A 25,063-nucleotide genomic window follows, 5' to 3' on the forward strand; every position below is an offset into this window, starting at 1 on the left:
CGGGTCTCGGCCTCTCCTCCTTACCCTGCCCTTCCCCGCGGGGGGGTGCGGACTCCTACGAGGAAAACGAAGGACTCGCAGCCTTTTGCGCTCTCTCGGTGTGTTTTGATGTTGGTTTTTTTGCGTCTTGTTGGGGGGCGTCGAATCGGAAGTGCCGGCAGCCGGATGAGTTTGAGTTTACAGGTCTTTTTTTGTTAACGTGCTGCCTCAGTGATCTCGGTTTCAAGCACAAAGCAACCTTGCAAATAGATGAGGATGGGTTAAAGGCAAACAAACAAAAGTTTCTTTTTCCGGGTGAGGAAGTGAAGTACCAGCAGCATTTTCGTTAGCCTCAGTTGACTGGTGATATACAGACGGACAGATTTTGTTGTTGCCCATAAATAACCTGGATGTTATCGGGCTTTCTTATAACAACTCATGGAATATTTTAAAAAAATACTTCTCTAGTACTGTTTAAAGCCGTTTGAGGGACACGAATCTTGCATCTTCTTGGTTTTCAAATTCACCTTATTTGCTGCTGAATCAGATAAGCTGTTGTTTCTCTCTTCATTACCTTGTAAGAAGAGAGGATATATTCGGAATTGCACGTACCTCGTGTAGAAGGTGAAGGGGCAAATAACAATAAGAAAAAAGTTTTCACAGTGCTATAGCATATAGGCTTATGAATAGTATCTGGGATGTGTTTTTTCAAAAGAAGGAATAAACCGCAAATGTGCAAAGGTTGCCATGCAGTTAAAACTGTAAATCTGTTATTTTTACTAATTTGATGCCTTTTATTTTCTCTTTGTAGGAATGGAGGGGAAAAACCTGATTTCTGCAACAGACACACAGTATTCCAATGTGCTTCTTCAGTCTTTGAATGAACAACGTGGCCACGGACTTTTTTGTGATGTTACTGTCATCGTGGAGGACCGGAAATTTCGAGCTCACAGAAACATCCTTTCAGCCTCAAGCACATATTTTCACCAGCTTTTCTCAGTGGCTGGGCAAGTGGTTGAACTGAGCTTTGTGAGAGCGGAAATTTTTGCAGAAATTCTTAACTATATTTATAGTTCCAAAATAATCAGCATTCGATCTGATTTACTTGATGAACTGATTAAATCAGGGCAACAGCTGGGTGTTAAATTCATAGCTGATCTGGGCGTACCTCCGTCTGAAGGAAAAAACATGCCAAGCAAGGTCAAAGATGGTGCTTCAGAAACTTCAACTTCTAGTCCAGGCCAAAAGGATGCTGAAACACAAGTACCTGTGATAAGGCCAGAGAGCCAAGAGGTAACGGATGGGATGCCGGTTATAACACAGTCATTCTCCTTACATGGCATAGAATATGAGACTACAAAAATTACAGTGAGTGATTCTGATGATGATGATGATGTAATTTTTTGCTCAGAGATCGTTCCTCCAAAAGAATGTATTAAAGATTTAAAAGCTGCAGCCCAGAACCAGCCTTCCCCGAGTCCAGCTGGAGTTTCTGACCAAAAATCGTGTGGCAGTGGTGGCTCTCCCCATTTGACAAGCACGACAACAGCTCAAAAACTCACTTCGTCTACCAGTCAGCTAAGCCCAAACCAAACGCAACCAAGTGCCGAATCACTTGTCTCCGCAACACCGCAGCATTTGACTCCTAATATCATTGTGCTAAATAAGCCTCTACTTAACACATCACTCAGTGCCAGCTCCTCACATCAAACACATGTGACCCCTACAATTAATTTACTTGAGGAGAACCAGCAGCCATCTAATAATGGCTCCTTAACTGAAGTGGAAACAACTGCTGTTGATGATGAAGAGGTTGTTGAAGATGATGTCGATATCATTAGCTCCTCTAGTCCTGGTTCAGTCAGCAGTAGCTCTTTGGTTCAGCAATCTTCTGTACCCAAGGTAGCAACCACTGAAGGATCAGGTGTACAGAAAAAACAGGTCGTTACATTTTCACAAGAGCCGTTTGCTAAACCTGGGGAATTTAAAATAAAGATATCGGACGTCCTTACTGGAAACAACAAGGAATTGAGTTCAGGTTTAGCATCAAAGCAGGTAGCGGAAGGGCAGAAAATCATAACATTAGATACAGCAACTGAAATAGGTGGCCTGTCGACAGGCTGTAAGGTTTACGCAAATATCGGTGAGGATACATATGACATAGTCATTCCTGTCAAGGGTGATTCTGAGGAAGGCGAAGCCAAGCTTGATGAAACGCCTAGAACATCTGGTGGTGATTCTCCAAACAGGAAACGCATGAAAGTAAAGCACGATGACCATTACGAGCTCATAGTGGATGGAAGAGTCTACTACATTTGTATTGTGTGTAAGAGGTCATATGCATGTCTGACGAGTTTACGGAGACATTTTAACGTTCATTCCTGGGAGAAGAAGTATCCGTGTCGATACTGTGACAAAGTTTTTCCTCTTGCAGAATACCGTACGAAGCATGAAATTCACCACACCGGTGAGCGAAGGTATCAGTGCTTGACGTGTGGCAAATCTTTCATCAACTACCAAATTACGGCCTCCCACATAAGATCAGTTCATAGCCAAGACCCTTCTGGAGACACCAAGCTTTACCGATTGCATCCTTGCAGGTCTTTGCAGATCAGACAGTATGCGTACATTACTGATCACTCAAGCAGTATACCAGTAATAAATGAGGGTGGAATTGTTTATCGTGTTGGGACAGGGAAGGATGGCACTGAAGGAACAACATCTAACCCTCCAGCCAAACAAATTACCTGGGATGACATTTTCATTCCACAGGGAAACGAAGCAATTTTTAAACAAAATCCATCAGAGGGAAGTACTGAATTTGAGTTTGTAATACCGGAATCTTACTGAAACGCATTAAATGCTGGAAACAGGATTCGGTGCAGAAATACTGCAGCTGGTTTACATGAACTGTTAAAATCAATGTAAAATAAAATGTTAACGTGGAAACAAGTTAACTTGTTCTACCAAGTCATCAAATGGTAGCACTTAGGTGGATTGTTGGTAGCTGCAAGTGATTTGTGGAAGTGATTCATGTGAGAGTTTACTTGAATAGAGATCAAGATATTTTCAAGGAGCTGGCAGTATTTTCTGGTGTGTTAATTTTGATCAAAACATGGGGATTTGTAGCTTGAAAAGGTACAATTCCTTCTAAAGAGCTAGAAATCTTTCTTCTAAAGGAACTGAGGTATTTCCTGTACCCATACTTACTATGTAAACCCTTTCTTTCATGTTAGCACTTTAATGCTGAATTGTGTTTAGACATTAACTAAGAAAACAGGTTTTTCATCATAGTCTCTCGAATGTAGAACCATTAAAAAAAAAATCCCACAACTCATATTTAATTTTGTGAACAGTACATTACTGCAAAGGTTCCAAATAACTGATCCAGTACTTTGGAGTAGTGTATTTTTGAACTAGCATCTTAAGCACTATGAATCATGTCTTCATGCAAATAGTCTTGCAAACAAGAGACGCTCAGTTAGGGCTAACTTGAACAAAATTTATTTTTTGGCAGTATGGTGAGCAGAGTATAGAGTGTCTGGGCCATTGTATTTTACTCTTTTTTTTTGCAATGGGGGAAAAAACCCAAAACAACAAACTCCGCAAAGCTCAATAATGAAGAAGCTTAGAACACTTAGGAAGGAGATAATTTTGCCTTTTCAAAGCTTGAGGAGCAATGTCAGGTTTTCTTACTGCTGGAAAAAATGCCAGTAGTTAGTTTGGAATAAAGTGCTGTTCCTTTTTTTGCTCTTCAAAAAGAAGGGCTTCAATCTGGTATTTTAAAAAATAGTAGTACTTAACGATAAAAATAATACTTTTTTAGGTGAAAAGTTTGAAATTTACTTCTCAAAACTAGAAATAATCTAAGTGCTGTATTGCTTTAGCACTGAGACTGCTGAGGATGTTGCATGCCTATTATTTGGCTAGATCTTCAGGTGAAACAGGGATTTGGATTTCCCCCCCCCACACACACACACACTTTATAGGGTATGGAAGCATGAGGACTAAACCAACAATCAAAAACACACACACACACTTTATGGAAGCATGAGGACTAAACCAACAATCAAAAAAATACCCTCCATCCACTGTAATCCAAAGTGTCATTTCTCTGCAGTTGTCTAGTTGTCATCTATTTTCAGTTTTGGGTTTATTGTATTGTCCTTTTTTTTTTTTCTCCTTGCAATTGGTACATGTTTCGGCACTTAGAAGATAAATTAGATGCCCAACTTGAACAGGAAACAGTAGACCTGAGAAAAACAAACAGCTGTTTACTGGAGTCATAGATTAGCATTTCAGATTTAGTGACTTGTTGAATTTTTGTAAAGGGTAATACGAAAACTGCTCAAGTTCTAGAGATGACTGAGATTGTCGTGCATAGTACTACTTAGTTATCGTAACCTTTCATTGCTTATATTACAGTAAAAGGTTTTTCTTTTCATGTTTTCAGTAAACGTCTTGATCCTATGACTTTCAAGGTTAAGGACTTAAACATAGAGTACTCCAGACAGAAAGACATTTAAATGCTAAATGGTTCAAATACAACGTGAGCTATAAAAAAGGGTACCAGAAATCTGTATGAGTAATGATGGGAGAAAGAGGAGGATTTGTTTACCTTATGCATGTAATGCTCAGCACTTCTGTTTTGTAGGCCGAGAACGTGACATACACAGTTATTTCAGATCCTATTGCAGACCCCTTTGAATGTAACGGGGTATGCTTTCAGATGTTACAGGCTGGATGTTAGCTGAGACGGCGTTTCAGCAGTCAAACATCATCCTCCCAGGACCTACGTATTGATTGCCTGTATTAGCACAGGTAGCTCTGACGTAGCTGGCTGCGTGCGATAGTGAGACTTCCTGAACTTTTTGACAAGAAAAATAACATTGTATTTTTGTTATTGACATGACACATCTGGAATGAAGCATACATTGCAAAGTGTAAATTCTGTGATAATTAAACTTGATGGCTATCAATATTTGCTGCTGATATATTTAAAACCTTGAATTAAGCTGTGCCTACTAAAGGTCTCTTTTTGGAGGAAAACTGGAAAATTAGGGCTTTGTAACTATTTTTGCTAGAAGACTCGTGCTTGCATGTGTCTCAGGGTCTTCAGTTTTCCTTGGAAGTGATTTTTGATATCCAAAGTCCAGAGGTCATGTAAAGCATTTTTTTTATTTCACTTCCAGTATTTATTGGTTTGGAAACATGTTAAATCCATTCTTTTAAAACTTTTTATGGGGCCATGAGCTTTTATATTTAGATTTCTGGCTATTGCACTTGTATTTGTTTTTTTGTTTGTTTTTGTAAACACTTAGCTTCCAGTTTAACTTAATGAAAAACCTTATGTAAATATTAAGAAATTGGCTTTGGGGTCATGGAAGAAAAAGATTGAATCTGAAAAAGCTTTTATATAAAAAATAAAAATTTCAACAGAGTATGGTAGCAAACCTCACAGTCATTTATATGCATATAAAAACATTAATGGATCTGTTGCAAAATACGATAATGGTGGCTGCATCCTCACTGTGTGCATTCTTTGGGGATTTATACCATAGCATTCCAGTATGTGAATTAAACAAATGTTGAGGTAACAGTTGACTGCTTATTTATTTTGTACTGTTAAGGCATGCAGCTTATAAAAAAGATGCAGAAGCTGATGACTATATACATTGAACATTGGGTTCTACAGCTATTGCCTAGGAACTGTCCTGTGTGAAACATTTATCATTTCTGCCCTATCTGTAATGTATATAGTTGTACAGTCTTTCCTTAACGTACTTTTTAAAATTGTGTTCTACTTTTCATTAATCAATACTTGATATTAGTTCTTAGAGCTTTCTATGGCAAAAATAAAAAAGTTTAATTCTAAAGATGGCCGTACCATGCTTCTTTTTAATGACAACTCAACTTCTATGGTGTAACACGTTAGATGATTGCCAACAGTTTGCAGCTTCCTTTTCTGGGTCTTTGGGAGTAGTAGGGAACACTGGGTGGGGGGAAGTGTTTTTATTTGGAACTTAGGTTTTTTGGTGGGCTTTTTCTTGGTCTGGTTTGGGGGTTTTTTGGTGTTTTTTTTTTTTTTTTTTTTTTTAGGTTGAGCACTTTCCAGGAAAGCAAATTATCTGAAAAACTTCACTGTGTATTGTGAGCTGAATGCTGTGATACACGCTTAGTCTCAGAATAGGCGGAGCTGCTGTTGAAAGGTTTGTCCAACTACTGCCATCACTGCAAATGAGCTAGAAATCAAGAAAAAACATACACAGTGACCAGTGCGATGCATTTCAGCTCGCTCATGGTTAGGGCTACTCTTCTTACCAGGTTGCTGACTAGTTATGATTTGCAAGAGTCAGATTGTTGGTGAACCGTGGCTAACATGGAGAAAATTAGTTACTTTATGCAGACTTATTACAGGTAAGGAATGCGATTTAATAAGTAACACATCAAATGATGTTTTTAGATGCCTTTATCTGCTTGGCACAGGGCTTCCACCTACTTCTGCTAACATCAAAGAGCAGCTGACATCATCAGGACAGAAGTAGGTGCAAAGTAATACAGTAAACCTGAAAGTAAGTAAAGGAGACACTGATGCTGTACTGGCTGGACTATTCACCTCTGTGTTAAGCAAAAAATTGGCAGTAATGACTTTACAGTGATTGAAGTCAGGGCACCCTGTTATGTGGGTCAAACTGCAGAATGAAGAAGTGTGGGGGCATCTGGGGCTTTTGAAAACAGAACTTAAAAAAAGGTGTCTCTGGCTAATCCTGGTAGAAACTCCAGTTTCCAATACAGCAAATACATTTTTTGGGGTGCTTTTTTGGTGGTGGTTTGTTTGGTTGCTTTTTTTTGTTTTTTCTTTCCAAATGCATGATGCTATTATACTGGAATTCCTCAACTACCATGAAAGATGCTTGTAAAACAGGAAAGTTGCTAAAATGTAAAATGCAATTTATAAATGTTTACAAAAGTCACACAATTTTATTTAACTTTGGTAAAGTAATAAAAGGGTACATATGAGTCACAATCTTGACATTCTCATAAGAAATGATGAATACAGTGCAGAATGTTGCATTTACATTAAACGCTTAGTTTTACTCAAGCAGAAGGAAACAGCTAATTCAACAGAAAATCCCACCAGTAATTTTTTAAATGTGAAAATGGACTTGTCCTTTTATAGTGAATTTAAAGCAGCAATGTAGTTTTTGCTTTAATATTCCTTAGAAAAAAAAATAGAGAATTTGGATAATTTGTCAACTCAAAACCAATGACACAATCATTTCCTAACTTAGTGGCAGAGAAACAATTATGTTCCCCTCATGAATTTCTTAGTCCTGTCCTGTAGTGTCCCCTAGTCCTAGCCCTATTTAGTTGACAGGCACAAATGGTAGAGTATGTTTGTCAGAAGTGGGACAGGACTGTTAGCTTTTATTTCAAAGATGCAGCAATAAAATGCTTTCTGGTATTAAATTAATGTGCCCTTCTGATTCTGGTTTTGTGGGGAGTTTTATCAGAAGTACTGTCTGTTTTGACATTGCCCATGATCTCTTTATCAAGATTTAATTCAGGAAAATGTAATACAAAATGGATGATGTCCCAGTATATAAATTTATTTCCAGCACGCAAATTTATAGGAGCTGCACTTCAACAATCTACAGTAAAACAAAATGTCACCAGGGTATGTTCTGCATACACTACTGCTTTAAATCCCGTGAGTTGTATTCTGTTCTCCAGCCATTTATTCTTCTTTGTTACTGGAGAAAAGTTACACTTGCTTCTGGATAAACAGCGTCATCCTTTAGCTTATTAATATACTGATTAATATTTCACAGTGGAAATGATAGGGTTAACACATAGCCTAGCCTAAAGGCTTTGCAAATGCATAGGATTAAAAACAGCATTATAAAGTGTGGGTGTACTTTGAAAAGTGAGATCAGAGACTTCAGTGTTTGTTTTCCATGTTGACAGTATTTATTTTTTTTTTTTTAGATTAAAAGTAGAGACGCCACAGTTTATAATCCAACTGGATATATTTTTTTTTTTCTCCCTAGCATGTATTACACTTTTAGATTCTGAAAGCCAGCTTTAGCTTTTAGGTACCTTTTTGTCTGCATCAGTTGAAAGTAAAAGCAGACAATTGAGGATTAGGGTCAACAATCTGATGCCAAGGAAATTAAATCTTTAGGAAATAAGGAGTAAAATGTCAATACCTTATTTTTATCCCTGAAGTAAGCAGTTGAGAATGCTCAGGTTGAGCAGCTCAGATCTGAACGCTGTCATCTGAAATCACTTCCCGGAGTAGAACCACACTTTACAGGACAGTGTGTCACATAACAAAGCTGACCTTCTTTTGTTATGCAGGATGCATGCAAAATCTGTTGGAATCTAGATCAATCAGCACAGTCATCAGCTGAAGATTAAATGAACGTCACAGCAATAATTGCAAATTCCTATCAGTTTCATCCTATATTACAAGGTGTTGAATTTTATCCATGTGAGACTTACATCTTGGAGAACTAGTAGTGGATATTCCTTATGTGCAGCCCATAATACAGCTACTAAAACAGTGCTTATTCAGGGTGCTGATTCAGTCCATTAAAAAAGTTAAAAGTACAAGCTTAAAAAAAAAAAAATTTCCCAACCAAACAGAAGGGAAAAAAAAAAGTTTTCACTGCACTGTTTCAGTGACTTGTGGACAGTTCCTGATGCTCTTTATAGGAATACAAGGAAGATTTAGGCAGTGCAACCACTCAAAATGTTTGACTTCGGCATTACACATACAGAATTCAGAGAGACAACTCCATTTCACCTTCTGTCTTATGAAGCATCCTGAAATAAAAACAGCTTGCCTGTTAAAGCTTTTCCCCTCCAAAAAGCAATATTCCAATTGCTTTGCTAGACATACATGAAAATACCCTACAACATTATCTCTTTTCATTAGTGTTAAAGTTTGAGACAGTGTCACAGTTCCCCCCAAGATTTTTCCAGTGCATAGGCTGTAACCAAGTGATGTGAGCTAGGTTCCGTGGCCTCAAAAAGTCACAGAAACTGGAGCCCCAAGGGCAAACAAAACAAGCATCAAGTCGAGCTGTCTGCAAGCACCCTCACCTTAAACAGACTGATACCCTCCAGCAACTATCGATCTTGGCTACCCTTACTTCAGCTTGGCACAAGATGGAGTAAGGCAGACCAGAATCTATCATCTGTGTTGTATCACTTTATTAAAAACCAAGGACTACATGAACCTCATGGTAACACAAAGAGTCTGGAATTTAGACCACCTGCTACTCACCGACACTGCAAAACATCAGCAGTATGTCCCTTACTCATTCTCTGTCGTTAAACCCCTGAAATAAGCCTCGCAAGAAAGAACAGTCCAGTCTAATATTTGTATTTGCAATTAACTTCTGTATCTATCCTCCCGCTTCCTCCCACAGTAAAATATAAATACAAAATGTTCACAACTATTTCAATGGCAAATATTTTTTTCTTCTTTCCCACATTCTTTATGGTGTATAAGGTGGTGGCTTTTCAAAAGGTGGAAAATACGGTGGTGAGTAACGAGGCGGAGCATTAGAGGACCACATATAGCTGGGAGATGGCGACATTGACTGGGGGTCATCGGAGAGGCCAGAAGGAGTGGAGGCTGGAAACACACTGGAATGCTGCAGGGAGACAGCAAGAAGGCTGTAATGTAACCACTTCTTAATGTAAAGAACCCTGGTAAACCGATACTTCATTACCAAGCAGCACAGAATTAACATTTCAAAGCTCGCTTCTGCAAAACACATGTACACACAAGTAAGTATTCACGGAACTTGTTATATTCAAGGTAAGCACAGCCTGTAAGCAACAGTTTTGCTTAATGAAACTCCTTAGACCGAAAACAGGAAAAAAAAAAAAAAAAATTTTTTTCTTTCTCATCACTTCTGTGTACCTGCTGCATTTACAGAGGCCAGACAACTGAAAACTAAGGAGTCTCAAATCTTGGGTTTCACACATCAGCCAGAAGCAACAATGATCAGGCTGCAGATAATGTCTTTTTACACTACTTTTTCTCTTTATCACAAATAAAAACCCCCCAGAAATTAATGATAACAAAATCATTTATTCCTTCAGTAAGTAAAAAGCTTGAAAAGGTGGAGAAACAAAATTTGTGCATGCCTGAAGATTAATTTCTGCTCTCCAAAGTACCTTTGTTATCAAAAATACCTTAGGTCTAAAGCCTCAAGTCATACAGCACTGGTGCTGTCAGAGACCTGTGCATGGGCTGTGTTCTGACCAGAAACAGGCTGGACAAACAGGCAATGAAATACAGTCACTTGCATTCACTCCTCTGGCCACTAATGCATGGTGGTTTTATCCCTGACAGCCACACTGTGCCCTGTGCCGCTGTTGTTGGCCATCTGGCCCACCTGAACAAGCCACCTGCAGAGTGAGCGGTGTCAGACGCCGCTTGGCCGCACCGCCGGCACAGAACACCTTTCTGCTCTGGTGCTCAGGCACCACGCACCCCTTCATCACCCTTCGGCCGCGAGCACGGACTGCAAATCCCAAATGTGCCTGGCTTAAGGCCCCAGCAGAGATGGAAGCATGAGGAGGATTTGCACTGTGCTGCAAGGGTGTGCATACCAAGGGACCCATGGCAGGGCAGCGAGGCCGAGCTGTACGCAGCAGTAACCATGTACATGGTTGGAGGTGACCGCGTGATTTTACCTTGGTGTGTGGAGGAATGATGGACTCTGCAGTCATAGCAGGTTGTTTTCAAACGATCTTTTTTTGTATCACTCCCTTCACACCAACCTGTGATGGTTTATTAAGCAGATATATAGACCACGAAAGCCCAGCCTGCTCATCGAGGACCTCACAGAACACCATACAAACTGCTCCTGTTTCAAACAACAAAACGGCTCTTCCATCACACCCCAGTTCACCTGAAACCCAATGGGTGGGGGCCCCCAGACTGCAAAGACACTTGGAAGGTCACTGCTGCGGCAACACGGCACTGATGCTCGTTAGCAAACGCAGCCCTGGGTTTTCACCGTTACAAAGTGCCTGCGCCCAGCTGCCTCAGCTACAGCCATGAGTCCTGGAGCAGAGCTGCCGTGGCTGCAAGCGGGCCTGGTGCAAGCATGGCTCACACCAACCGGCTTGGTTCCCAAAGCCAGCAGCTGGGAAGATGGCCCTAATTCCTCTTTTGACAGGGGGTGAAAGGCAGAGAAGGCCACCGCTTGCGTGCGTTCTCTTGTCAGAGCCAAACACAGCTCAGGACTTGCAGAAGTCAAAACACTGCAAGACTGAGACTTTCTCACCTGATTGCCCCCAACCAAGCACACAGAGTGAGGAGTGAGATACAGGCACTATTTCCACCAGGACTCTTTCCTCCTGCCCGTCCCCACCACGGTCCACTGCACAGGTCTGCCGCCTTCCCCACCACGGCCAGCTGGGTGCCATGGAGTGGCATTAGCCACAGCACAAGTGGTAGCCACTGCAACACCCATTGGCTTGTGCTCCTCCAAAAACCAGAGAGCTGGGTCTGCCATTTTAGAGTTGTGTGTGAAAGCCAGGCTCTTGCACGGGTAGAGGCTTCCTTAGAAATTCTGGAGTGTTGGGTTTGTTTTTTTTCCTGTGAAAGATTTGTGGGATGAGTGGGAAGCACTGACTTGTCAAATTCTTGTACCAGAGGGAGTGCAGCCTTCAAAAGGGAGTTGGGAGGTGAGGCTGGGCTTGCTCTGTGTGCTGTCGGATGGCAGGGGAGAAGGTGTCAGGGTGTTACAGACGCTGCTTGGGTCAGAGTAGGGCTCAAGGCAAGAGAGAGTCTCCACAGCCAGAGAGCTCAGCTAATGCTTTCATGCAGACCCTCAAGTTCCCTGGAAGATAAGCAAGGCTCAGACTCGGAATTGCATTTGAAAGAGAGACTTGGCAATTTTAAATTTAGATTACCTCAATTTATGCCCAGTTTTTGTGCTGGCTCCTAAGCCAACACCTGTGCTCACAGCAGTGAGACAGAGAGACTTTCATCTGTCCGGCTGAGATATAAGTGCTAGCAGAGCCCCAGCAGTACTTCTAGTTGAAAAGCAGGGCAAATCCACCCATGCTGAGCTCTCTGCTGGCACTGTGGCTGCAGTACAGCAAACCCAGAGATAAACAGTGCTTAGTACCAGCCAAGCAGCTGAGAAGAGGACTTTCAAGCAGAGCTTGGTTTGGTACATGCTGAGGTTGGTATTTTTGCCACTGTAAAAGTTACACAACACTAGTGACTGTCCCAGGTTGCATTAAGCTCAAAAATGAGTCACAAATCTGTATAAGTAAGTCCTGGAAATTCTGATGTAAGTGTTCAAATATTTCTAGGAATCCCCGACAACAGTATTGTCTAGTGGCACTAGCAGTAAAACCAATGTAAGTGTTCAAATATTTCTAGGAATCCCTAACAGTATTGTCTAGTGGCACTAGCAGTAAAACCAGAAAGGTTTAGATTCATGTTAATCTAATGCATGGCTCTGATGAGGGGAGATGGTGGCTATCACAGAGCACACCTCTAGTTGATGTCCAAGACCTTAAACTCTTATTAATAAAAAAAGTCTCCAGGCCTGATGGTGGCAAAGAAAACCTATGATGTGTTAACACCTGACAGAAAAGCTGAGGAGGAAATGTCCTCATCTGCTTCAACAAGCAAAAGCTGATGTTGACAGCAAGGTTCACATGAAATCACCATTTCCAACAGCACAGCTCTGTAACTCAGAAGAGGAAGGGATGCATTATAGCAGAGGTGATGTTTGTAGGGACCATTCTTACACCAGCTGAAGCATGTGGAAAAAAACCACAACAGAAAAGCTTTTCAGTCAGTGTGTGTCTTCAGGAACTCAGATAGCTTGTTTCCAAAAGATCGCCCGTTTCTCTCAGACATAGCAGTCAGCCTGATAAAAACTAGCACCCGAACGCCTCATTTTGCCTCTATCCTCAGAAACTGCAGGTGCCAGGGGCAATGCCTATTTTTAATGTGGCCTCTACCAGGCTCTGTTGCCTTCTCTTCAAGAACAGCTTTTGGGAAAACACTGCCAGGGACAAATACCTAGTAGGAAAGATTTGCTATTCTCTGCAGGAACAGGAAAATTAAACTGTGTGAATGACAGGAAGACAGGCATCCAGAGTCCTGCAGACTGGCTGGATTTAACCTTGCTGCTAAACAAGAAAACATCCCGTAATGTCCCCCACCTGAAAGTCATATGCAGAGTAGGGAGGCAGGTGAGGAGTGCTGTGGTAGTAGGTGTTGTAAGATGTCACTTGTGGCCTTGAGTAGTAGGACACCGAAGGGTGTGTGTTTTCAACCGTACAGTTCAGAGTAGGGAGGGAAGGAGTCTGTTAAAACAAAAAGAGAGAATTTCAGGCTGCTAACCAAGTCACAGAAAGCTGACAGCTGAATGAAAGCAGAAATGATTTAAAGGAGCACTGTGTGTCTTCAGAGCTCAACTCTGCCAAATTAGCAAGCAGCAATCCGGTTCCCCCTGAGGCACCAGGTGAATCCTGAGGTCATTTAATTCCTCAGCCACCTATAGTTTCCTCTTAGATTCCACAAAACAAGCTGGCAATAGCCCAGTGCATGCCAGTACTCAAACAAAACAACTGTTCAGATTGCATCTTCACAAGTAGGAGAAAGAATCCATTAATTTTGATTACTCTGTAGTTCAGTGCATTTTGAGATCAGCATATTTCAATTCCTTTTGTACTGCTTGTTCACAGAAACTGCTATACGTTGGTTTTTTTTGGTTTTTTTTTTGCAGAGGTTTACAGGCTGTCTGGTGTGGATCAAATCTCAAAAGGCCACGATGCACAGCTGGGAATGTGTCTCCTGTTTTGTTTGGAAAGATCTTGCTGAGTCTGAAAAGTGTGTAGGAAAGTTCAGAGTTCTAAAATAAGGCACCCTTAGTGCCTGAGATTTGTTTTGTAAGAAAAAATGCATTGCCGGAACAACAAATGCTCTTTTCTGGGTGTCTCATTTTGTATTATTCCAAATGAATCGCAAGAGACTGAAAAAAACCCCAAATTTATCTGTTGAATGTTCAGTTCTCCCCATTAATTTGTCCTCTGCAGAACAAGACTGTATGGAAGGTAGCAGCCTAGGAAAGTGAGGATATTTCAAAGCTCATGTTGTCAGAACAGCATTTTTTTCATTACCTAAAGTTGGCAGTCTTTCACCTGGTTTTGGTCCCCAGTTCACCCTCTCAGATTCTACATCATGAAGAAACTAGATGGAGAGTTTCAGCCTAACAGGGCTGCTTACACAGTCTGTAAAGCTCAGAACCCTACTACTGCTATAAAATCAACAATTCATGAGCAACCACCACACATTTCTTTGTAGAAGGTCAATGCTATGAAAAGGAAGACCAGTTTTTAAAAGCGAGCTTATTTTTATTCATCCTGGCATTGCCAACACCTCTGAGAAGGCTCCTTTTGAAAATACAGCCCCCCAGTTCTGTTCATCTTTTCTAATTGTGTTCAGGTGGTGACACCAGATCAGAAAGGTGAATCATTTCCACTTTCTCCTTACAGTTATTTCATGCCCTTCTTTCCAGCCTGATTGCAGTAACGCATAGATCATTTGCACTGAAATACCAGTAAGCTGTTTTCATTATTATTTTTAAAAGGCAATTTGCCTGATTTGTTTCATTTAATGCACAGAGAAATTGGTACCATCTTACCATGTCTTTAAAGCCTCCAAGTATTGCTGCTGTAATGATCCCTAGGAATAGCCCCACTATGTTCAGAATCGTGGCCGACCAAAGCAAGTGGTAAAGGTGGATGATGTCCTGGCAGCTGCTGACATCAATGTACTCATAGTAGCCTCCAGAAATCTCTACTCTGCTAAATTAGAAAAAAATAACAATAACGATAAAAAAAATGCACCACACCTCATAAAACCTAAGCACTTCTGCTGGACAGTAAAATGCATTCTGCAATTTAATGATAGCCTGGACCTAACTACTGAGGGAGTGGGGATAAAGCCTGCTAGATCCCATGCTTGTGGCATCTGAGCTCTCCCTCCATGACAATGGCAGAAGATAGCTTGATCTGTTGTGAAACCAACAAGTCTTGCAAGGCTTGTGAATACCCAAATGACCTTGAGTCTGAATCTGCCTCTTATTTCTACCATCTGAAATCTCCACAGAGATCCTGGAGGCTTCCCAAGGACAAACCGGTCTTGGAATTACTCAGGGAAATCAGTCCATGCCCCGAGGAGCAGCAGCTTGGGCTGCTTCTCTCAGCCACCAGAGCAGCTGGGTGGGCCGGGCACAGGACAGCGCAGCTGGCCTCCTGGCACCAGCCGGGCTTGGCCACAAAGCACGTCCAGCTTGGCTGCTCTGCTCCAGCTGCCTGCCCTTTGCAGCCCCACAGTGGCATGGGCTAGCAGGACCCCTGGGACCCTGACAAAGAGAGGTCTTTCTGCTTACGTTGTAAAGCTTTTCCACATGCAGAAAAGAGACAGAGAAAACTCAGTCGAACCCACTTAGGTCATTATTTTGGAAAGGGAAGAGTGGCTCCTGCAGCACGTGGCTGGAGTCTCTCAGGCAGGGTTCTTCAGTAACAACTCCTCTGATTGCCGTGTGGGGGAACGGGCTGGCCTTTGGCATAGCTTACCAGACGTAGTAGACTACAGCAAATTCCCCTTAAGAAAACATATCGATTGGGCACAAACAATACTAAGGGCTTATGAATGACTTATCTCCCAGCTTATCTACGGGGTTAGGCTCAAACTGCACAAGGGCTTTGAGGAAATGGGGAAGAACAGGCTCATATTTAAGGCCAAGAAGCAGGAGATCCAGGCTCAGCTCCCCAGCAGACTCTGCAAGGCCTGCAGGAACCTGCCCCCTTTCGCAAGAGCCACCCTCCCTCCCTCATCACTCAATTTCGCTTTCTTCTTTTCCTTTTTTCCCTATCTTCTTGTAGTGAGCCACTGCAGAAGACATTGCAATGAGGAGACAGGGATTTCAAGCAGAATCGAAGCAGAGCATAACTGCAGGTTGTAAAAACCTGTATGTTAGCCTGCATGATCTCTGCATAACCTGAGCACATACCGTGACTGCCTTTAACAATACAACCTGTATGTGCTGTCTGCAAGAGCTTGTTCCTATGGAGATGTGTGAGAGCGTAAAGCTCTCGGCGAACCTTGGTGTACCACCGAGAACATTCAGCACTGTACAGATAAGTACAGTGTGTACTAATCAATGGGAAGGGGCTCATCCGGTGCTGCCACAGCCGGGGTTCCCAGCATCAGGAGGGATGCAAGATTACCGTCACTTTTTCTATAATTTCCATCCTTTATATAATACATGAGCTAACCAGCCTTGAGTGTCTGTGCCTTTCTTACTGAGATCCCAAAAGAACCAGCACCTCCTCAGTGCAGAACACTTGCGTAGCACTAAGCAAGATTGAAATGGTAACAACTGATATCTTACATCAGAGAGGGGAAAATGAGTCAGAGGCAGGACCCTGAACTGGGGCGGGAGGCAAGAAAAAAATACAGAAAAGTTAGAAGTTTTTCTATTACGATCACTTCTCTGTGTATCGCTCTCTTCAGGAAAGCGTGAGCTTCACCCCTCAGCAGTGGCTTCCACAGAAACAAAGTCCTACAGAGACCAGGGACTACGCTTCCCAGCATGCGGAACCACCCTCGCCCAACAGCAGCTTTTGATCTTCCTCCACCACAGTCAATGATTTAAGTGGGGGCCAACCCAACTAAGTACTGTGAGAAATGCTAAGCCTGAAACAGCCCTAGGCAAGAGCCAGCACTAAAAAAATAAATTTATTAATTGCTTGCTGACACACATTAGACACTCCAAATGATATAAGCAGCACGGGCTGTAAATTAAGTTGGCTTAGGCACAGCAGCCAGATCTAATGATGGGGTGATCACTATGCAGGGGTGCTCGATTAGTAACCACCCTTCTGACTCATCTTTGCACAGTGCTGGTACGCCTTCCAACCTCTTGTGACCATGAAAGATACTTTCTGGGCAGAGAGGACACTGATTTATGAACATGCAGGTGGCATCAGCCTGAGAACTCTCCTCCCTGTTAGCAGGGTGGGGAATGAAATGGTGAGAAGGTGAGGAAGAACATTGCTCCAGTTTTTACATCTTCAATCTTCTAAACCAAAATAAAGCCCAGCAACAAGCAGTGACAACAGAGAAGGAAGGTGTTAGGACCAGGGATGCTCAACAGGCGAAAAAACTGGCAAAGGCACCAAGCATGGAAGTAATGGGGAAACTCCCACCCTCCTAATTTTTCCAGCTGGGCTGGCCCAAGGCATGCTCACCTGTAGCTGGGATGGCTTTAGTGTATTTCATACACCCCTTTACTAGTTTATCTTTTGCCTGGGAGTCCCTGTGGCTAGCAACCACAACCACAGCTTCCCACAACAGCTGTCATTAACCGATACTTTGCTCCTGCCCTATCCTGGCCCTTCAGACACCTGCAAACCAGCATGGCCACTGCTCGCCCTTCCCACGGCCAGGAATCGTATTTTTAGCCTACTCACTTTCCACAGTTGTACAGGTCACAGCAGAAGCAGGTGTTGGTTTTTATTTTCGGTGTGCAGGGTGCACGGCGCTGTGGGTGACAGATTGCCTGTGTGAATCCAGAAAAAATACATAAAGCACATAAGGACATAATCACCATGGTTTCTGCTGCTATTTGGCCTGCTCTACATGTAGATCTTGCACTGATCTCCAGATTAGCCCCAGGCAGATTTTTCTTTCCTTGTCTTGCAGCCCAGCTCCTACGAAGTACATAGTTATACCTGAGTAAAGATGCACTAGACTAGAACAGACCAGCGTTTCCTTCCATCATGGGGAAGTCATAGATAAGCACACGCCTGCATAGGAAGGGGGTTGTGCAACTCTTACAAGCAGCCAAGACCTTGCTGAAGTAACACTCCTCCCCACACAGCAACTTACAGCAAAGAGTTCTCAATAGGATGATACAAACTGAAAGCAAGGTTCCCATATTGGTGAATAACTGACCAAAGCGGTTACTTGCCTGCAGGTGGGTAACAACACCCAAGCTCACATGGTCCATCTTTGGGCTGAAAAGAAAATGGACGCCACCAATGCCACTGGGTAGTACTTATTTTGCACCTCAAGCAGGCATTTTCATTTGCAATATAGTGGTTATTCAAAACTACTTGGGAACTTGTGAGGAAATCTCAGAGACACTCTCAGTGCACAGCAAAGGCAGCCAAAGATGTCCACACACATTATCAGCATGTGGCAGGAACATCCAGCCCCAACGGGCTTCTCTTTAGAGAAGACAATAGACAGCAGGGGTGCGCAGGCTGGTGTATGTTGCTTGTATCCACAGAAATTACTGCTGCCTGAACTCAACCCACCACCCTGCTTTTGTAACGAATGCACAGCTGAAGATCTAGAGAAACTGGTGTATTTTCCTCTCCCTATCCCCTCCTCTCCACCTGCTCCTTCACTAACATAGCAGTACCAAGCGTGGAGGAATTCACTCCATGCATCCTCCTGGCACCCTGCTCCCACCCCAGGCCCAGCCTCCCACCCCCTCCTTGCTTTGCTCGCCCCCGGTACACCGGAGAGACAGCCTGGCAGCAGGTTCCTCCACCTGCACCATGAAGCTGGCCCCTTCACAGAGACAGCACAGCCGAACCTGCTCTCACCTCTGGTGGGGTCGTACTCTTGGAGTAGTACTGACATCGCCCTGCATACAGTGGCCTCAGATCCTGCCGACAAAAAAGCACCAGGCTTAGTGTTGCAGCGAAATCAAGATCAGCTAGCTGGTCCGGAGAAAGGGGCCAGGCTTTAGAGAGACCCTGCTCCCGCATCAGCACCTCAATATAGTGGCTGTTCTGCAAAACCCTCACCCATGGCAGGCCCCCACCCTCAGCCCCGGAGCCCCAGCTGACATTTAACCACAGTCCTTGGAGGCATGTGTTTGTTGCAGCTAGCATGGGAGGAGCAGGCTCTTAAGCCAGGCTCGTTTGGGTGAGGGCGGCCACCCCGAACTAAATGATTCATTCTTCATCCCCCCCCAGACACATCCCAAGGCTGCCTGATGTGTTTCCGAGGGTTCTTCATGCTGAATCATAACCATTTTGTATTACATTGTTGGGAAATTTAACTTTCTGGGCTCTTGAGCGACTTGTGGGAAAGCTCTGGAGGATTACCAATGGCTCAGCCTGCAAACAACTTGCATTAACATCTCATTTCGGGGCAGCCTGGTCCCCAGGGCAAAACCTCACAGAAAGCAACGCTGGATGTGTATCCGCTTCAGCAAGCCCTTCCCAGGAGCGGCTGGACTTGCTCTCTGAGCGTCTGATCCCAAGCTTGGGATGGCAGGGCAGCGACAGCAGCAGGCGATAGGGGGAACGCTATGTGCTAGCGTGGCAGGAGCACGTCTCCGGCAAGATGACATTCTTGGACGGTTAGGGGGTGAAGCGAGGCCAAAAGCACGTCCGTTCATCAAGAGGCAGAAACCAGAGCCCTCGTCATCCCAACTGCTCAGCTCTGGCTGTCTCAGACACGCAGACATCACCACGGCCGGCCGGGAGGAGGTGCCAGCTCATGCCATCACCCAGCCTGTGAGGTCAGCACCTAAAAAATCACAGAGCATGTCTGCGGGGCTCGGACACACATGGCCAGGATCAGGAGTTGAAGGAATTTCACCTTTTTATCAAAGCGAATGCTTCACATGCCCTCGCAAGGTGGGTCAGAGACAGACGAGACTTGCTGGTTGCATCCAGACAGACGGAGACGCAGCTGAGCGGAGCTGCCCTTTGCTCCGTCAGCAAATTCTGCGGTCCAGCCATTTTTCTCCCATTGGAATGTTCAGGGGCAGGAAAGGAGAGCTGGCTTTACAAGGAGAATAACAAGCCAGCTGACACAGGGAGTTTCCACTTCATGGGCAATTCTGACCTTCTGAAATTCCTTTCCATTCTGTCTTTTTAATGCCATTTTGCCAAAAATTTCAAAAAAAAAAGTCATCAAACTGCAGAGTTGCAGGACAAAAATCTGTTTGCAGTTATATATTTCAATTAAAAAGTTGAAATGGAATTATGTTTGTTTGTTTTGATACTAATAACTGAAGCTTTTGCACGTCCCGCTGTACTAGAGATTGGTCTTGACAGCAGTAGCTCATATTTTTTTAAGTCATCGAATGGAAACTGAGAACCTACTGCAAGTGCTTCCTGTTTATACTGTAACACTTTCATGAGCTTCAGATCAAATTGCTTCATTCTGCTACAACATCCAGCGGTTCAATCAGCATTAAGAACTACCTCTGCTAGTATTTAAGACACGATAGATGTTACTGCTCATATATTGCCCCTCGGCAACAGCTGTAAATTCAAATTATAACTTACAGTTTTGAGACTCAGTAAGCACATAAAGCATACACAAAAAACCTAAAGCAAAGTTTTAAGATATCAATGCTTGCTGCTCATTTCAAAATATTTTTGCAAAACTGATACATTTTTCTGAAGTTTATGCTTTAAAACAGCATTCGGCACATGACATATTTACGGGGTTGATGCCCGATACCGGATTACAGACACCATCACTTGCTTTCCTAGACTAAGAGCATTGCAGGACCTGTGTTTTCCTGGAAGCACTTACTATGTGTCTGGCAGCAAAGACACCGTCTACTATGGCACAGCAGAACGCAGCGATGACGCCAAAGCTGATGAAGACGATCGATGCAACCAGCTGAGAAAGGAAAACAAAGCAAAGTATCATCTGCCTCTCCACAACCAAGCGTTTCACGCCCTCTCCACAAGGATAGTGTAAACCACAGTCAATAAAGCCCTCAGCAATCAATGACCCAAACATTTGCCCAGGCTGCACAGACTGGTCTCATTGAAGGCAATGGGATGAGCATCTCAAAGGAGAGCATCTGCTCCTGTGCAAGGCGGCAGGAGCAGCAGCGTTGTGCCAGACTGCTTCTCTGGGGACTTGATACTGTAATGCAAGTTTTTCCATGACTCCAAAGCACTAAACTTAGGCTGATGGTACACCTCCTCTTCTGGCTGCTGCTGTCCTTAACTCTTCCCTGGAGAGAAAGGAGGGGGCTTCTCTCCCCATCCTGGAGCACTGTGGGGAGCTGCTCCTATGAACACCTCCCAGGCTGTAAGGACACTGGAGACTGCTGTACGCGAACCTCTCTGGTGGGACTGCGCCTTCAGGAAACAACGTTTTCATGCAGGCATAAGCACAAAGCTGTGAGACCAGAAGACCAGCCTACACCATCGGTGTTGTACACCGTCACAGCAGGGTGGCTGGGCTCCTCAGTGCCAGGTTGTGGCAAGCATGGCCCATGGGGGCTCCCCCATGGCTTGGGGGAGCTGCAAGGAGAGAGATCTCCACCTTCAGCTCCAGGAGGGAAGTCAGACAGGTTTGATCCTCTTCATTCCTGCCCATTCTTAAAATTAGGGTGAAAACATTCAGAAGGTAAACCAGCAATACTCAAACCCCAACCCAAGTATGAGAAACAAAGTCTCCACTCCCACTATGCCACTTCAAACACCACCTCTGCCAAAGTGCCAGTGCTTGGCTGAGGGAACCATGCACTAGTGCCAACACGACCTCTCCTCGCTCCCGAGCAGCAGCTCAGCTGCTACCAACAGGCTCCAAACCAGCTCATTGCACACAGAGCTCCCAATACCGATCCCAATCCCCCTCGCCAAAGCACATTGGGGATATGGACAGGGCCGTGGATGGAGGGCAAGAGCAGCATCTGGACACAGGTTCACAAGGGTGTAGCTTGAGGAACAGCAGTATTTCCATTCAAAGAACTGAAAGCTTTTGTGGGTTTTCCCCCCAGTGGTTTTACACTCCAGCAATCACAGCCTTCAAGCGTCGGTCACTGGCAGCTGTTAAAAACTGCTTCTCCACGAGTATAAAGGTGACTCTGGTCATTGGGAGCTTTCAGCAACAGTAAAAATCACCAGTGGCACAAATACAAAAATAACAGTTAGCTTGGCCAGCGCTGAGAGATACCTCAGGTCTCCTGGCATGTGGATGTTTGTTCTAAATCTCCAGGTGCTAAGTTTGCTCAAAAACCTTGGTTCTCAGAAAGGCAAGCCAAACAAACCCCTTGACAAACACAAGCCAGAAGGATCCTATATGTATTTTTAAAGTATCTCATGACTTTTAGGTTAATCACACTGTTTTTACCTAAACCTCCCTCAGTGAAAACAGACCTTCATCCAGCAACATCCACGTGCAGACCAGGTCAGCTTAAGCAACAAGTGGAGGTGCAGGAGGGCTCACTTCAGACAGTAGAAATGGTACCTGTACAATTGCTTACTTCAGTTAGTGTCAAAATGAGAGAAAATAAAATTATTTTCTAGATGAGGCAAGTATTCAAGACGTACACTGTCCCACTGCAAATAAAAACTTCAGCAGTAGATAGAGCAGACTGTGAAATTAACCCAGTGACCACACAAACAAATCACAGTCGCTGGTAACAAGCTGTTACTGGAATATTGGATGCTGTGCCACAAAGTACTTGCAGATGGCAGCAGGTGACAAGTTTTCCAGGATGAGGTCCTACACTGGGACGCTGTTTCTGTCAGCTGTAAACACCAGCATTTCCTCCCAGGCCATCTCCACGTCTGGGTCATAACTTGCACCATCCATTACAGCAGTCACACCCTTTCACCACCACAACCAGCGAAACCACACAAGGGGAGAAAGCACAGCTTCTTCCAGTCTCGGTGGAAGAAATGGGCCTAGCTTATTTTGTAGCAAGCTTAGTTTTTCTCTGTACTGCCCTTTGTTTCATACATACATGAAAGAGGATATTCTCCCTAAATAGCATGACCCTTGGAGATAGGAAGCGAGCCAAACACTAAATATATACAATTAGGGTATTTGTCTGTTGCCTCCGCTTGCAGACAGGAGCTGCTAATATGGTTATTTAAAATAATACAAGGTTAATGATACTTCCATAACAGCCCTACTAGGATGTAAGAATCTGGTGTTAGAAATGGGTGTGCTCACTTGATTTACACAGTTCCCTGTCTCTCAGCTGAAGAAAGGAAACCTGAAAACCAAACATTGAGAATTTATGATACAGAAAATCAAACAGCAAATAAACCCATACAAATTCATTTTAACGATCCCACGGTTTTCAACTAATCTCATGAGTTGCCCACAAAATTTTTGATTTGGGGTTGATGATACCGCAACTGTAGCAAGCAGAAGTCCCTCTCAAGAGCCATGTGATATTAGTGACTGGTCTTTGCTCATCTAACTCCTGCCAAGGTCGGCTGCACCAAGTAGCATTTGGACAAGAAAAGACAAACTGGGTTTGGACAGTGCAGGAGCCATGAAGCAGGAGTGCTCTGGGCTGAGGTTCCCTTTAGGCCATGGTCCAGCGATACATGGGCTGTGAAGCTGTTGGTTATTACTTTTCCACGTGGCGGATGACTGTCACAAAGCCACTTAAAACGCTGACTCCTCACTTGGAAACTGCTGAGCGAGCAGCTGGGGCGTACGTCAGAGCTGCCTGCAGCCCTGGCAGGCGGGCAGAGCTGGTGGGCAGCACTGCTGGCCCTCCCCAGGGGAGATTTGCCCTTACTGTCCTTTACTTTGACAAGTGGGGAACACAGATGCATGGCATGAAAGCCAAGACGTTTGGGTGGGAAAAACGAGAGGTCTATTCCTGTCGGCAGAGAAGTGAGGAGCTTTGGGTTGGCCCTCCCCGTCAGCCACGCTAGCTTACTCATGCTCCCCAGCCAGCTTATGGGCACAAACATGCATAAGAACATAGCAGCAGCTACTTTTACCTCTTCCTGCCATCGCTGAGGAGCAACTGTGTAACAAGCAACACCAAGACTGCCTTTTTAGCAAACTAGGACACCAGGAAAGTTCATAGAAGATTAAACAAAAAAAACAACAACAACAAAAAAAATCCTGCACTGCCAATGGTATTATGAAAAGATGTAATGGACAAAGCTGTCATTGTAAAGTGCTCCTGGGCAAGGAGGAGATGTGACTAAAGCACGGGGACAATAAGTGACAGCTACTGCATGTCCTCGCTGCGGTCAGAGCAGACATGCTAGCTGCCAACCGAGGCAGCAGTGATGCAATCCCTGCAAAGCTGGGTCATGCGTGCTTTTTAGGCCACGAAATGGTAGAGAGATGAAAAGAGTAAACACGGGCTACCCAGGGCTCTTCAGAATAAAGAGACCAGTCACGTCAGAGCCACACTCACGGGCACTCCTGTGAAGAATGCAGGACTGGCATAACGTGGTCATTGCTCAACCAGACCCTGGCATGCTGCTAATATGTGATGAGCAAGAGGATTGGAAACCCTGCTAGGACAGAAAGAACAGAACACGTTGCTCTTGCAGAGCCAGGGTGAAAACAACAAAAAATACCCACTGGGAAATGCCTGCACCCTGTCTGACTGTGGGAAAAGCAGTTTTCCTTTCCTACAGGGTCTGCCTCACCCTCTCCCTGCTGCTCTGCAGGGAGCATGCTATTTGCAAAGCAAAGGGCAAGGCAGCCCAGCCCAGCCTCTGGATCAGGACAAGCAGGAATTTTTCCCAACTCCCTCTGCAGCTTGGAAAACGTGCCTTAGCCTTGGTCAGCAGCACGCCCTGCTAACCCCCCACCAGAGGCAGGCCCATCCCTGCAGAAGCTGGCAGCAGCACTGGACCAGCAGGACAGGCTGCAGGGACCGCATGGTCCCCCCTTGGCCCTGTGCAACTTCATAGGAGGAAGGCTGGAGGGATGTCGCTGCCAGAGCATGGGGCAACCATGGCGAGGGGAATTACAGTCGCTCTCCCAGGAGAGCCAAGCGGAGGCAGGAGGCAGGCATGTCCACAGGGCACTCCAGAAGCTGGACTGTACCTCTCCCCACATGCTACCTCTAGCCAGCCACAGGCTGCAAGCAGAGAAAACAGGCTAGGAAAGATTGAGCTTGACAGCCTGCCAGGACTGCATCAGGACTTGATGATCTTAAAGGTCTTTTCCAACCTAAACAATTCTAAGTACCAACTTCTTTTGATCTCTCTCATCCCACACCTTTTGCTAAGTTCTCCCAAAAGACTTCCCCCCCAC

The 25,063-nt window shown here is 44.2% G+C and overlaps 2 protein-coding genes across 4 annotated transcripts in view; one reads left to right on the plus strand and one right to left on the minus strand.

Annotated features, from left to right (window-relative positions):
* The window catches only part of ZBTB33 (zinc finger and BTB domain containing 33), a 12,443-nt gene extending 8,884 nt beyond the window's left edge, over positions 1–3,559 (plus strand). For both annotated transcript variants that reach the window (XM_009636402.2, XM_035891954.1), the window contains exon 2: positions 791–3,559. In XM_009636402.2, coding sequence (XP_009634697.1) covers positions 793–2,829 — 2,037 coding nt within the window. In that variant the 5' untranslated portion in view covers positions 791–792 and the 3' untranslated portion in view covers positions 2,830–3,559. The remainder of the gene's footprint in view (positions 1–790) is intronic.
* A 4,394-nt stretch (positions 3,560–7,953) lies between these two features.
* On the minus strand, positions 7,954–21,170 carry TMEM255A (transmembrane protein 255A). Of its 2 annotated transcripts, none has more exons than XM_035891985.1 (6): positions 20,612–21,170; positions 18,658–18,720; positions 17,515–17,603; positions 14,679–14,838; positions 13,195–13,338; positions 7,954–9,644 (listed from the first exon to the last, which is right to left on the minus strand). In XM_035891985.1, the coding sequence occupies exons 1-6, from the start codon at positions 20,822–20,824 to the stop codon at positions 9,486–9,488; spliced, it is 828 nt and encodes a 275-aa protein (XP_035747878.1). In that variant the 5' UTR covers positions 20,825–21,170; the 3' UTR covers positions 7,954–9,485. The 2 variants fall into 2 exon arrangements, with proteins under 2 accessions (XP_035747878.1, XP_035747877.1); XM_035891984.1 differs by having other exon boundaries at positions 14,679–14,841.
* Between the last annotated feature and the right edge of the window lie 3,893 nt (positions 21,171–25,063).

This window comes from Egretta garzetta, unplaced genomic scaffold (assembly GCF_000687185.1).
Source record: "Egretta garzetta isolate BGI_Z169 unplaced genomic scaffold, ASM68718v1 scaffold53, whole genome shotgun sequence".
Classification (NCBI taxonomy): domain Eukaryota; kingdom Metazoa; phylum Chordata; class Aves; order Pelecaniformes; family Ardeidae; genus Egretta; species Egretta garzetta.

Excerpts from the sequence above, each read along its gene's own strand:
- TMEM255A (XM_035891984.1), bottom strand. The coding sequence starts at position 20,824 with ATGTTTGGGTCATTGATTGCTGAGGGCTTTATTGACTGTGGTTTACAC. Across the intron at positions 14,842-17,514 it reads GACCTGTACAACTGTGGAAA|CAGAGTAGAGATTTCTGGAG; the intron begins GTGAGTAGGCTA and ends TTTCTAATTTAG. Across the intron at positions 13,339-14,678 it reads TTGGAGGCTTTAAAGACATG|ACTCCTTCCCTCCCTACTCT; the intron begins GTAAGATGGTAC and ends TTGTTTTAACAG.